Source organism: Cynara cardunculus (assembly GCF_001531365.2).
Source record: "Cynara cardunculus var. scolymus isolate 2C chromosome LG 2, CcrdV1, whole genome shotgun sequence".
NCBI classification, from domain to species: Eukaryota; Viridiplantae; Streptophyta; class Magnoliopsida; order Asterales; family Asteraceae; genus Cynara; species Cynara cardunculus.
In genome coordinates, this window is record NC_037529.1 from 10,377,631 (window position 1) to 10,390,334 (window position 12,704).

General features: G+C 35.3%; 1 protein-coding gene across 1 annotated transcript; it reads right to left on the reverse strand.

Moving 5' to 3' along the window:
* Positions 1-1,186: 1,186 nt before the first annotated feature.
* Positions 1,187-12,439, reverse strand: LOC112506924 (5'-nucleotidase domain-containing protein DDB_G0275467). Its single transcript, XM_025111260.1, has 14 exons — positions 12,229-12,439; positions 11,961-11,994; positions 11,515-11,724; positions 11,279-11,415; positions 11,049-11,198; positions 9,767-9,868; positions 8,115-8,279; positions 7,856-7,966; positions 6,808-6,905; positions 3,955-4,078; positions 3,729-3,818; positions 2,354-2,398; positions 1,594-1,914; positions 1,187-1,520 (listed from the first exon to the last, which is right to left on the reverse strand). Exons 1-14 carry the CDS (start codon positions 12,271-12,273, stop codon positions 1,494-1,496), a joined length of 1,659 nt encoding a protein of 552 aa, XP_024967028.1. The 5' UTR covers positions 12,274-12,439; the 3' UTR covers positions 1,187-1,493.
* Positions 12,440-12,704: the final 265 nt, after the last annotated feature.

Consider the following 12,704-nt stretch of genomic DNA (forward strand, 5'->3'; position numbering starts at 1 on the left):
TGGGAATTGTGAAATTTACTTGGGGATGATGCAAATACACACTTTTGATGTTTGGTAGAGCATACAGAATGTTATGTTTTCAACATGTTAAAATGAGCTCCAAGAAACCCTTTAAATAGTGTTAATTTAGGAGGGTAGTAATTACTTACAGATGATATAAAATTATCAAATAACTATCGATTAGATAAGATCAACAATGGTTACGGCTACCAGTTCAGCAGACAACTTGCCTTCTTAATTCTAGCACAATCTGAAGTGAAAGTTCAAAACGCAACATACCTTCTAAATAGAAATTGAAGGCCTCATGCCTTCTGAATAACAGAATTCTGAATATAACCCACAAGGAAGTGTGGCCCTGTTGACCCCTGTTTTATGGAAGTCTTAAATCTACAGTAACTTATATAAGCATGCATTCCACACCTTCTAACTCATATTATCGCTTAACAAATGAAACCATCAATCTTTAAATCACAACTATGCTAAAATAATTGACGACCCTAAAATCACCAAGAACCAATCTGTGTTGGATGTTTAATCACAGCACATCATTTTCTATGTTCATCAAAAAATAAAAGCTTAATGGAGAGTGAAGCTGAATCATGAACCTGGGCCAACAAATGTTCTGCATGGAGCATTAAGTTTTGATGACAGAAACTCTAAAGGCAGGATATACATGATAGTGGTAATTGCAGCGATAGAAGTAGAGGAGCTGGCCGCTCCGCTCCTTGATCAAAAGTAATTAAGCATTCATGCCATTGTTGAAACTAGACTTAAACCATTTCATCTCTCTATACGTTAGAACCCTCTTCTCTACCTAAAGAGCTCTTTTTAAGAGTAAATCTGGTGGTTCTACATATTTTGACAACTACCATTCAACGATAAACACCTTTCACTTGATGGGTCAGAGCTATGTGATGACTGCTGCCACAAGCTTAAAAGGCAAATTTCTCATGAGAAGAATAGAACTGGCGTATGAAGAAGATGACCAAACCGAGGCTCATATGCTCGGACACCCAACTACATACATATATATATATATATATATATATATATATATATATATATATATATATATATATATATATATATATCCAAACATAAATAAACTAATAACGAACCAAATCTAGAAACAACCAACACAAAGAGATCAAAACAGAAAAAGAGAAAGAAAGATGATGGCATCATTGTCTTCTAAATCTTTATTGATGTTAACAGTAAATCAGTAATACGTGTTTGTGAGAAGACATGTTTTACTATTTGGGAACATGTCGAATTATTTGACATATCCTTGAGGAAGAAAAAATAGTGAGAAAATGGAAGGACGGGATATGTTGTTTGCCATATTATGCTACTTTCACAAAATCAATGAATCATTAAATGAATTAATAGCTATACAGATCCAAACCTCCCAAAATTTGTCACCCCCACCTACAGCTTTACACCCACCATTTGTGTTTTCTTCTTTATATTCCCTCACTACACCCAGCCATACATCAACTCTCGAACAAGCCTGACGAAACCTGCACCCACAATCATTAATTAATTATCATACCTCAACTGATCCATCAAATGCTATTTAATTAACATATATACCTTCAAATGGTGTGGCATGATCTTAATATCATATGGTACATGAAGCCATGCCTCAGGTTGATAGAACATAAAGTTCTCCGGCTTACTGGTGTACACATCTGCATACTGATGTATGTGATAAGCAAAAGCTGATTCTTGGCCAGTGTCCGTCAGGAACGTAGCCCCAAAAGATTCATTGAACATATTTCTCATCGTGCGCCGTGCATTCTGTCTCTCGTCGTTTAGTTCACCCAACAGGGACTTGAAAGCATCACATGAATAACTACTAGATACAGTTGAATGTAATTTGCCCAAAAGTTCTTGTATGATATGGAACTTCGCCTGTATTTGGAAAAAGAAATGCTAAGAAACATAATAAATGGTGATGCGCATTGAGCCCAGAGATCTGGTAATAACGTGAAACAATCACCAGTACAAGCTAAAAAACAGAATGGGAATATTTTTTTAAATGAATGGGAAAAGAAAAAAGTGGAAGCAATTAAATCTAAACTGCAGGAGTGTATGTACTGTGGGAGGGGGGGAATAGAACTACTTTTGAGATGATGGAGAGAAAGGCTGAGTTAAGATGTCAGAAGTCCGTCTAGAATTTATGAGGTCAAAACATCCATGTATAACAGTATAAGCAGACAAAATGAGGACTTCATGCTAGGAACAAGGTCAAGGGTCTTCGTTTTGGCCTGTGGATTTTTGGTGATGGAAAAATGACAAATGGGAAACAAGACATGTTACAGCATGATAAAAGTAAATATTTCATGTATACCTGTGCAAAACGGTAACCATCTTCATTCTGTATCTTTATCTCATGCTGCATAAATAAATCAATCAACAACATTAAGATGAATAAATTTGTTAGTTTGATACCCGTGCACACATGTATTGATGTATATTTATTCTGATCAGAAAAAAAAAAGTAGTTAAATCTATTGAAATTCCACGATATCGATCAGAAAGGATTAATAGAAGTTACTTAGAAGTTTTTTTTTTTGTAAGGATGTCCGGGCCAAAGCCCGACTAATCCCCGGCAAATTTGGAGGCTAAACATGACCCCACTTAAATGTCGCCAACACTTCCCTCCCAGGGATCGAACTCGGGTTCATGACTATGCCATGCCCAAGCCTTTACCACTAGGCTGGAAGGTCTTTGACTACTTAGAAGTTTACTAGTCAAAAATCAAACTTCACCACTACCCCCAATTTCTACATAATATAAGCAACAAAAAAAGAAACATGGGTTTCTTATAAATTAGGGATACGAGACTGAAAGAGTTCCCAAAAAAGATCGATGACTCTAGCTGGAGATATTCGTTCAAAGAATGTTGATAAACCTACTTCTGAGGACAAAGTCCAGCTTCTGTATAAAAATTCATAGGAATCATAGTCTCGAGTTTATCTTACTAGTATCAGAGGTAAATTGAGATCCAGGACTTACAGGTACTGAAACAAGCTATTTGCATTAGTAGATTTGTTCAATTGTTCCTTTAATAAATCATCTGGTGAAGCAATAACAGGTTCTAGATGTTTTAGCATTTGGCCAGTCAGCTTATTCAGATTCTCCGAACCTAGGGACTTGGGAGGACAAGAGTGAAGAAACCACTGCCTATCTAAATCAAAACAGTAACTATGCGGTTGCCAGTAAGGCCTACTAATCCAGCAAAGTTGTTGCGTCAAAACCGATGGAGGGGATTCAAATCGAAATAGATAAGTTACAATCATAGACGTCACAAGGAATAAATAGGGGACAAACACCTGATCAGTAATACCCATAACTCGGTTTAAAAGCTACCAGTTCCCAAAATTAAACACATGCAATAAGAGCTACCAGTTCCCAACATTAACACATGAAAACACTCAAAATTCAGATGCTTCAAATTCTGGATTTCAATGGTGCTATGGCTTAGGCAAAACAAGTAATCTAGTCCATAATTATTAGGATTCACTTTTTAAGTACTTTCTGAATTCACTGATGATTATTTTAGCTCAATATATTTTCTATCATAAACTCTTGTTGCACATTAATCTTGCTTCTTTCTGTAATCTTAATGATCTTGAAGTTGAAAACTAATCTGGTTGACTCTTAAAAGTCAAAGTGGACTCTTAGATTTGAACAAAGATAGTAGCATGCAATAGTAGTCATACTTCTAGCTCATGGATAATTGCAGCAGTACGCCAGCCAGCTTTTGAAGGGCCTCTCAGATCACTGAATAGGTGATCCCCAAAGTATATCACCTGCATCAATTGGTACCACAAATGTTAGTGTCCATAAGAACTGAAACTGAAATTTTTAGTATGCATAAATCAGGGGTAGCCTTGCGCAATCTTATGAAAATTAAAAACCAACAGGCAGATCATACTTATTAAATACCTCTGGACCATTCCATTTGGTAATTTGTAAGAAGGTTTTAAGGCATCCGTGGTAGTAAATTTTATTTGGAAGAAACTCATCCACTTTCGAGAAGGCTAGGTTGTCCTTCTCTACATCATAGCAACTGCAGAGTCACATAGCAAAAATGTTAACACCCCTCGAGTAGAAATACCCCTTATTTAAATTCTAGGAATTTATAATGAGAATTTTATCATTACAGCTAACATACAATATTGAAAGGAAGTATCTTAAAGTGAGATATGGTGGCCAAAGTTTTAAGAATGAAAGGTGGTACTGTGGCAAAAAATCTGAACAATGGAAGTTGAGTTGCTACCAAAATGCTAATGGCAAGTAATGGGATTAGTTGAGTAGGAATTAAATCCATGACTTAAGATATTGTGAAATCTAATTAAAATCTAGAAGATCTCAAGTATCTCCTCAACCAAAATAGCATACACAAAGATCAATTGTACTCGCAAAATAACATACACAAAGATCAATTGTAAAGATAAATTAATTAGGGCATTAACCAAGGTTGTAAAATGCATTAATGCATGCAGTGTATAATTACATCACAAAGACTCCTAGAAGTTGCCTATTATTCACATTTTGATGTATAAAATACATCTCCGAGTATTATAAGCGTGAAAAAGATACAAGGCTTAAATCTTTCAAACCAATGAGAATTAGCCAATTAGGGGATGTCTGGTTTGCTTTATGGAATGAAAATGGGATTGGTTATTAGAATAGGGTAGAATGGGAATCATTATTTTCATTCCATTCTATTATATTATTAGGGATTCCTTAAAATTAATTAATAATAAAAAAACAAAAAGGAAACTTGATAGCTACCTAATTCATCACATCATATCATCTTTCCAATGCACATCTTGGTAGACGAGGAGTGAGAGGCAGAATTAAAAGAAAAAGTTTCTATTCCCCCCAAATTGAGGAGGAATGATTTTTAACCAAATCTATTATAATGATTGATTAATTTTTTGAAACCAAACATCATTTTTCATTCCATTTCATTCCTTAATTGAACCAAACCTAAACGATGATTATCATTTCCATTCATTACCTTCTAATACCCCCAACCAAACACACCCTTAGTCATATTAAGGATAAAGTAGTGTATTTTCTTGGTATTTGTACACTAAGTATTGATTAAAATGAATAATAATAATAATAATATGACTATTATGGCCTTTGGAGTTTGGATTGAATGCGAGTACAAGAAGTGGCAAGAGCAAAGGATAAAGATTACAGAGCACACCAATTAAATGCCTTATGATCACAATGTATGAGAGTAATGTAGGTGAATTTTTTTATTATAAATAGGGCTTCCCTTCCATATTACCTACACCATATGCAAGGAGATTTAGAGAAAGTGAGAGAGAGTCAAGTGTGTTGAACAGTAAGATAGAAATAGGATTCATAAATCTTGAAGCGAAAAGATATAGAAGCAAGTAAAGGGTAATGAAGCTAATACTTTTAATGGTATGTGGTTTGTGAAATTATGAGTAATGAATGTCATAAAGTTTTGAAGTACTAAATACTAACATTTTCATGTTGTGGATTTCACAAAGTATGCCAGAATAGTAGACACAGCTTAACATACAGTCCAAAAAAACGTAAAAAGGTGTAACCTTACACCTCTGCTAGAAGTGTAAAGTTGTGATCTTTATAAACAAAGTTGTAAACTTACACAAGTAAGAAAAGCATAAGTTCACGGCTTTATTAGACCATCGACACAAAATTTCCATCTGTTCCAATAAACCAACTAAGCGAAACAAGCTCAGAAACATCACATTGTCCAGAATGAGTAACCGTATACGACCCAGTGAAATATCTGGTGAGACAGGAAGTTTTTGCTTTCTAAAAAATATCTCGACAAAAAGCTTATAAGCACACAGCTGTTCTTGGACAGAAAGCGTAATATTATAGGTATAAGCTAGTGTAAGGTTAGGCTAGTTTTGACAGCATAGCTTTACACCGTTTATGCAGAAAACAGAAAAATTATTATATGTACTGTTTTAACCATTAAGCTTTTAGAAAGTTAAATGTAGTATAATTAGGTATCGGAATTGTAGTAGAAGTTTAAGCAGGTTACTTACATAATAAATTACATAGGATAGATGTGATGAGAAAACTATCGAAAGGCAACAAAAGGCAAGTCTCTATCCACATCAACAAATTGAACCCAAATTTATTTCTATTACTGGTTTTATTTGATGAGTTTATTTCATTTCAAATCAAAATCCATTAAATGAAAAAGAAAGTACCTAGTTGAGACATAGTATTTTTATTTGAAGCAAATTTGAGTTATTTTCTTCATGCACAATGTAAGCACTACTCTATTCTTGCACAGGCATTGCATAAGTGAAAGCATTAATAAAAAGAGGTAACCTATGGTGATATCTAATGCGAGGAGAAAGGTCTTTATAGCGATGTAACCTATGGTGAAATACCATATAGTGATGTCTTTGTGGCCATGTATCCTATGGTGGAATACCATATGAGAAGGGTCTTTATGATCATGTAGCCTATGGTGGAATTCATATGGTAAGAAGGTCTTACAAGCCATGTAGCCTAGGGCAGAATGCCTATGGTAAGAAGGGTCTTTATGACCAAACTCATAAAAGATGGAAACTGGACAAAAGTGTGAAGCCATGTATCCCATAGGGAGAGGTTCCATCATTAGATAACGCACCACATGAAGTAATTGAAGATTTTATAAGATCACAGATAGGTTGTCACTTGATATTGAAAACCATACATATGTAACGTTTTGATGCAATTAGACCCTGTAATTAGGATCATGCATGCAAAGAAATGAGAAAGAAGATCAACCGGAATGGATGCTCAGATGTGTAGAAGTCAGGCTTATTTGCTTTGGCAATCACAACTTCAAAAAGTTCCCTCCAGGAATCTCCACAACCCAAAGAATCCTAATTAAAAAGAAAAATAACATTTAGATAGTTAACATCAACTGTTGCAAGCACTCATTAAAAGATGCATATATAAACAAAACTATGAACAGATAATGGCTTGAGTGGGGGAGGAGAGCAAGCAACCACTGCAGAACAATCGCTCAAATCTTGCATGAAATAGTTGCACCATGTCAAATATATACTTTATAACATGCACACAAGGTGTTCTCTACTAAAATTTTGCAATGACGTGTTCAAACGATGTACAAGTTTATGCTTCACATTGTCCAAGTTCTAATTGCAATAAATCATACTTTTTTCTCAGGCTTCCATAATATCAGCACATTCGAACTACAACAATGTTGTAGTCTAACAGACCACGCAGGTCATTATTCAAATCTTAGCATGTGAGATCCATGTAATACCAATATAAGACTAAAATCAACAGATCTTACTGCACTTATAGCCAGTCATTGCATTTTAAACCATCAACCATCTTCATCTTAGTCATATTCATATATTTCCCTAACTGATAACTGGTATAAGAACCCAATCAAAATAGATATCTAAGAGTAGCTGAAGAGAGTAAATTTTGTTCATGACCAATGCAAGGTTGGAAACTAATGATTAGAAAATGAAAAAATAAAACTCAGGAAATTTAGAGAAGCAACTCTAATATCAGTAGAAAATTCATTCAGCAACTCAAACATAAGATTGGCATTTGCAATGCTATCTTGTAGCTAATAAGTGGCAGATATAGAGGATGCATATGCAGCCTGGTACAATTATCACCAACTGAACATCAACTTATAAAGATATACAAGTTTGAGCAATATAACAAACAAAAACTGAAACTGTCTTCAATAGTTCAACTGATATCAAGGGGAAGTAAATGCAAAAAAGCACAAACCAACTGAAGTTGGTCGTACGAGAAAAAAGGTGATTGTGGAAAATGTTTCAGAGTTCACCTCCAACATGTAGCGCATCCCTCCATCAACAAAATAATATGGAGAATTGGTCATTAAGAAAAGTTTCTTCCCGTTCTCCTTCAGCATTTTGAGAAAAGATAGAAACTCCCCCTGTATATGAAGATGCAAAGCCTGAATAAGTATAAATGGCCAAGCCGCCAAGGTATTCAAAAAATAATTTGGTTGAGACAACTTAGAATTGGTTTTATCTAATAAATATATAAGAAAACAAGATATAGCACTACTACGCAAAACTCACATTTTTAACTAGGTATCTATGGGGATCAGAAAGAACTCCTCTATGAACCAAGCCACTTCGGTGAACATGCTGAATCGCACGATGTACATCTTGATATATGTAAGAAGCATCGAATTCCAACTTAGCATCAACAAAGTATTGCACAATATCTGCAATAAGGCATACCTACAAAATGGAAAAGGAAAATAATAAACAGTAAGAACAGAAATGGAACTGGGAAGTCGGGACTCAATTTGGCACATCCCTAACTAGTTGTGGCCTGGAGGCAGGCCAAAGATCCATAAGAATATTACGAACTATGTATTAAAACATCCAGCTGCTAGATTTTAGTCCAAGTGATCTCTTATAGAAGTGAATACATTTTGGAAAATCAACATATCGGACACTTAAACAGAGTTCTGTGAACTCAAAATCAGAAAGTTTGTGTTATCTGTGGAAGGTGAATGGAAGATTAAGTAATAACACGCACTTCCACAAGAAGCTTTTGTGAAATACTGGATCATCTAAGAATAGTTCAAGCTCACATCTATTGATAGCGCACTTGATCCCTGAGAAATTAATTGCTTAAGAACTAAAATGTGTTGTATATAATAATAGTCAAACCTCGTCTTTTTTTCAAACCATGACCCTGGACGCATAATGTTTTGATCAATCAACAGGGTGCTCACATCATCATGTTTAACCTGTTAAGTTATATGTAATTTAAGATTACCTTTGATGTGTTAATAAGTGACCTGCCTTACATAACTTTACTACAATACAGTCGGAAAAATTACTTCAGGAGATTAGTTAATGGTCACTAAAATGGTTCTCACCACTACTTCTTGCTAAATTGGTTCTCATCACTACTTCTTGCTAAAAACTACACATCTAGCAATGCCATTCTTTGTGCCAATTGCAATGCAAGAGAATAGCACTCAACAATCAAGATCATTGTGAAAATGTACTTTTCTTTTCTATTAAACTACACTAAGAAAACCAGAAATGGAACCCTCAAATTTGTGTTAGATAACCAAAGTATTGAAACTTGAAAGAAGTCTCCCAAGATCCCAACTGTGTTCCTGTAGGTGATGTTCTTGGTACTTCACTCCCTAACTCTGCCTCTCTTTGCAATGAATCCTCTGAAGCTGTTTAAAAATATTTTAGAAAAAAGATGGTGTGCCATTTCACACCCCTTGACATATGTTATCAATTATTATCCCATTTACATTTTGTTAAAGGATTGGGGAAAGGTCCTCAATCTCTCTGTGTTTTGGGGGAAAAGCAGACAAGTCAAAAGGGGAGGGGAGAGAGAGAGCAAGAAAGAGAGGTACGGGAACGGGAGGGGAGCCAATGAACACAAACCCATCGGTACAATTTAGGCTCCTTTAGAGATCGAATCCTAAGAAAATATTTAGTGTCAAATCCTTACATCCAGAATATTTCTCATGTAACCCATGTTCTGTCATACCATGCTAACAATACACACAGAAGCATATGTGCTTAAAGCAGGTCAAGAGCTAACAAATATCTATCATAAGCATGAATGCTTGTGCAAATGCTAATACATATCCAAAGAGAAGTGCAAGAGAATAAATTCTAAAATTTAAAAAATAAGTGCTACTTCCCAAATAGAAAATATTTTCACTCAAACACAAAGATCAGATACCAACCTCGCTAAAGCAAAAGAAGTCCATCAAACCTACAAGTCCCCGTGCTTGATCACGGCCAATATGCCGTGTTCCATAGAGCTCTTCGATTTCCTTCCGACTAAGCTGTTAATGACACAACAAGCAGATTTGTATGTCATAAGGTACCAACAGAAGTCTTCCATGAAAGATATACATGTACATCAAATACATCATGACCTATCTCACACTATGATTCACTATTAAAGCAATGGGAGACATGCATCTTTTATAATAGTATAGCATGATCCACTACTGTATTATCTGTTATTCTTCTGTTTATTAACTAAAAAGATCAGATATCTCCACTAAAGAAATTGATAAGATGCATGATCAACTACCCCTTCTTTGTCATGAATATTGTTTGATTTCTTCAGTTTCTTCTATGAAATATCATAGGAATAATAGAGAACATACCACTTCAAAGATATATGCTTAATCTATCTTTAATATAGTGAATGATAAGGTAAGGTCACACCAAGTAGTCAAAGTGTCAGCAATGGTGCATGTTGCGTTGCAAAATCTGCATCACACATCATCAAGGTGCATATGCCGAGAGGTAAAAGGCCTAAGCAATTACACAGAAATGTGTCCTTAATGTTCTTGGCTCTAAAAGTGCAGAATTTTGGGCTTGGTTGTCCTAATTTCTCAGCCCTAGTAGTAACTAGATCAATATAAGAAACTAAAGTTGGGTAAACAAAACTGCAAGTTAAACTAATTGCTTTACAATTGAGTTGCTTAGTTAATCTTTTATTGACTAATGGAAACTATAATTATTTTTCGACTTAAATAAGATGTCGTTTTATTATAACTCATCTTTAATTGAACTTCAGAATTTTTGTCCATAATATCCCCTGAGCTCTGCTATGCAAACACACACTAAGGATGTTTTCAAGTTTGCACGATGTTCATGAATTACAGTAACACCGACAAAGCTTAAAAGCACCCATATTATTTCTTCGCTCTTCTACTGCAAAAGTTTAGTAAAAACTATATCACCATCAGCTATCAAGCAGAGATGCCCATTACCAACTTCAACTTTGTTTATCTATCTCATGGCAATAGCACAGATAACCTCCATTTGGCTACCATAATGGACTCCATATAAGATTTTTATCAGTGCGATATTCTCAACTACAACATTACAAAAAGAATTAATGAATAATAAGATAATGCACATGTAAACGATAAAGAGCAGCACTTAAATCAATGTGCAACATCAAAACACAGAATAGATGATCTATCTCACTGTAATGCATCGCCATACCTTGCGCCGACCAAAGTAGCATCCATCTGGCTCAATTGATCCAAAGAAATCTAGCTTCAAAAGGCACCCTTTTAACTTGTCATAATACAGACCTCTAATTGGAAAACTCTGGTCATATTTAGATGCCAAGCAACCATCTGGATATCTAAGCTGGAAAACCAAATGTCAGTATGTTAAAATGAGCCATGAAACAACTCTACGAAAATGTCAGAACATAGTTCAAGAGATACCTCATTTACTAAGTGTTGTTTTGCCAAATCATAGATCAAATTCTGTAAGCTAGGAGAGTAATGTGCCAAGGTATAGTCATAGTCAAACCCATAAACTTGTATGCTATCCAATCTAAGGTTCTTATTAACATATATACCTGAGATTCACAAAAGCAACACACCCAACAGTAATCACATTCACGAACTCATGAAAGTTTACAAACTCAACCGAATTAAATATAGAAGAATATGTCTACCTTTGGGGTTCATTTTAGGCATTCTCTCCAAAGCATCAGGAATATTAAGAAACCTCTGCTTGGCCAAGTTGAACTTTTCCCGAACTTTAGCCACCTCATCATGAGAATCCAACCAACCAACATCAGGTACACGTTCTTCTTCCACCAGGTTCCTTACACTTGGATCAGAAGATATAGTCGCAATTTGCCTAAAACCACCTTCCCCAAACCCTAAATTTCCAATACAGAGAACCATAAGTTTCATTACAAATCATCAAAAACGCCTAAATCTATGAAGAACTTATCATCTATCCACTTCAAGTGTAAGAAAATTAGTCACAGGCAGGATCCTCCGGCAGTGAAAAATTCATTCATCAGAGTTCCATCACAACATAAATGGCCGCGTCTCTAGGAAACCGATTCCTACATTAAACGTGTATACACAAATATACTAGAGCGGAAGGTACCTTGTCGAAATCCAGAAGCAGGAAAGTTAGCCCACTGCAACCAGATCCATACCATACAGATGCAATTCGTAAGTAACAATAATTCGATTTGGATCACAATTTCATAGAAAATATGCAAAAACAAACCTAAAACCAAATTATAAGCGCTTGTGTTACAAAAAATCCGATGATACAACACACATTCGTAAACATCTTCACATACATGAACTACAAAACATACATACAAGTTCACATTTCCAAATCTTGCACCAAGAAACTGAAAGCATACCAGAAATGAAGCACGAAGCGGAACGAGCCTGCGAACGGAAGCCATGAATGAAAGAGAGAATTCAGTTGTTCATCAGCGTATGAAAATTGTTAATGGTCGTTATTAGGGTTCGTTGGTTTCAATATTTCAGGAAACTTCCGTTTGAATGACTTTTCTGGCCACGGTATAAGTGACTTGTATCAAGCCGCCATAACGCTCGATTCAAGAATCAAGAAGGTGTCGAGTGTGAATATGGTTGACGTAAGCACACGAAACACCCTCTTCCCTTTCCGTTTTCTTTGGGTGGAGAGGTACCAAAGGTTTTGTTTGGATGCATTATTATTTTTGTATTAAATTATTAAAATTATATATCTCATAATCAAATTGACCTTCTAATTATTTTTTCCCCGAACTTTATCTAAGAGCCGCTAGGTCCATAATACTTAGGTCCGCAATTATTGTGAGCCAACTAAACGACAAATTTTAGAGTTTTTTGG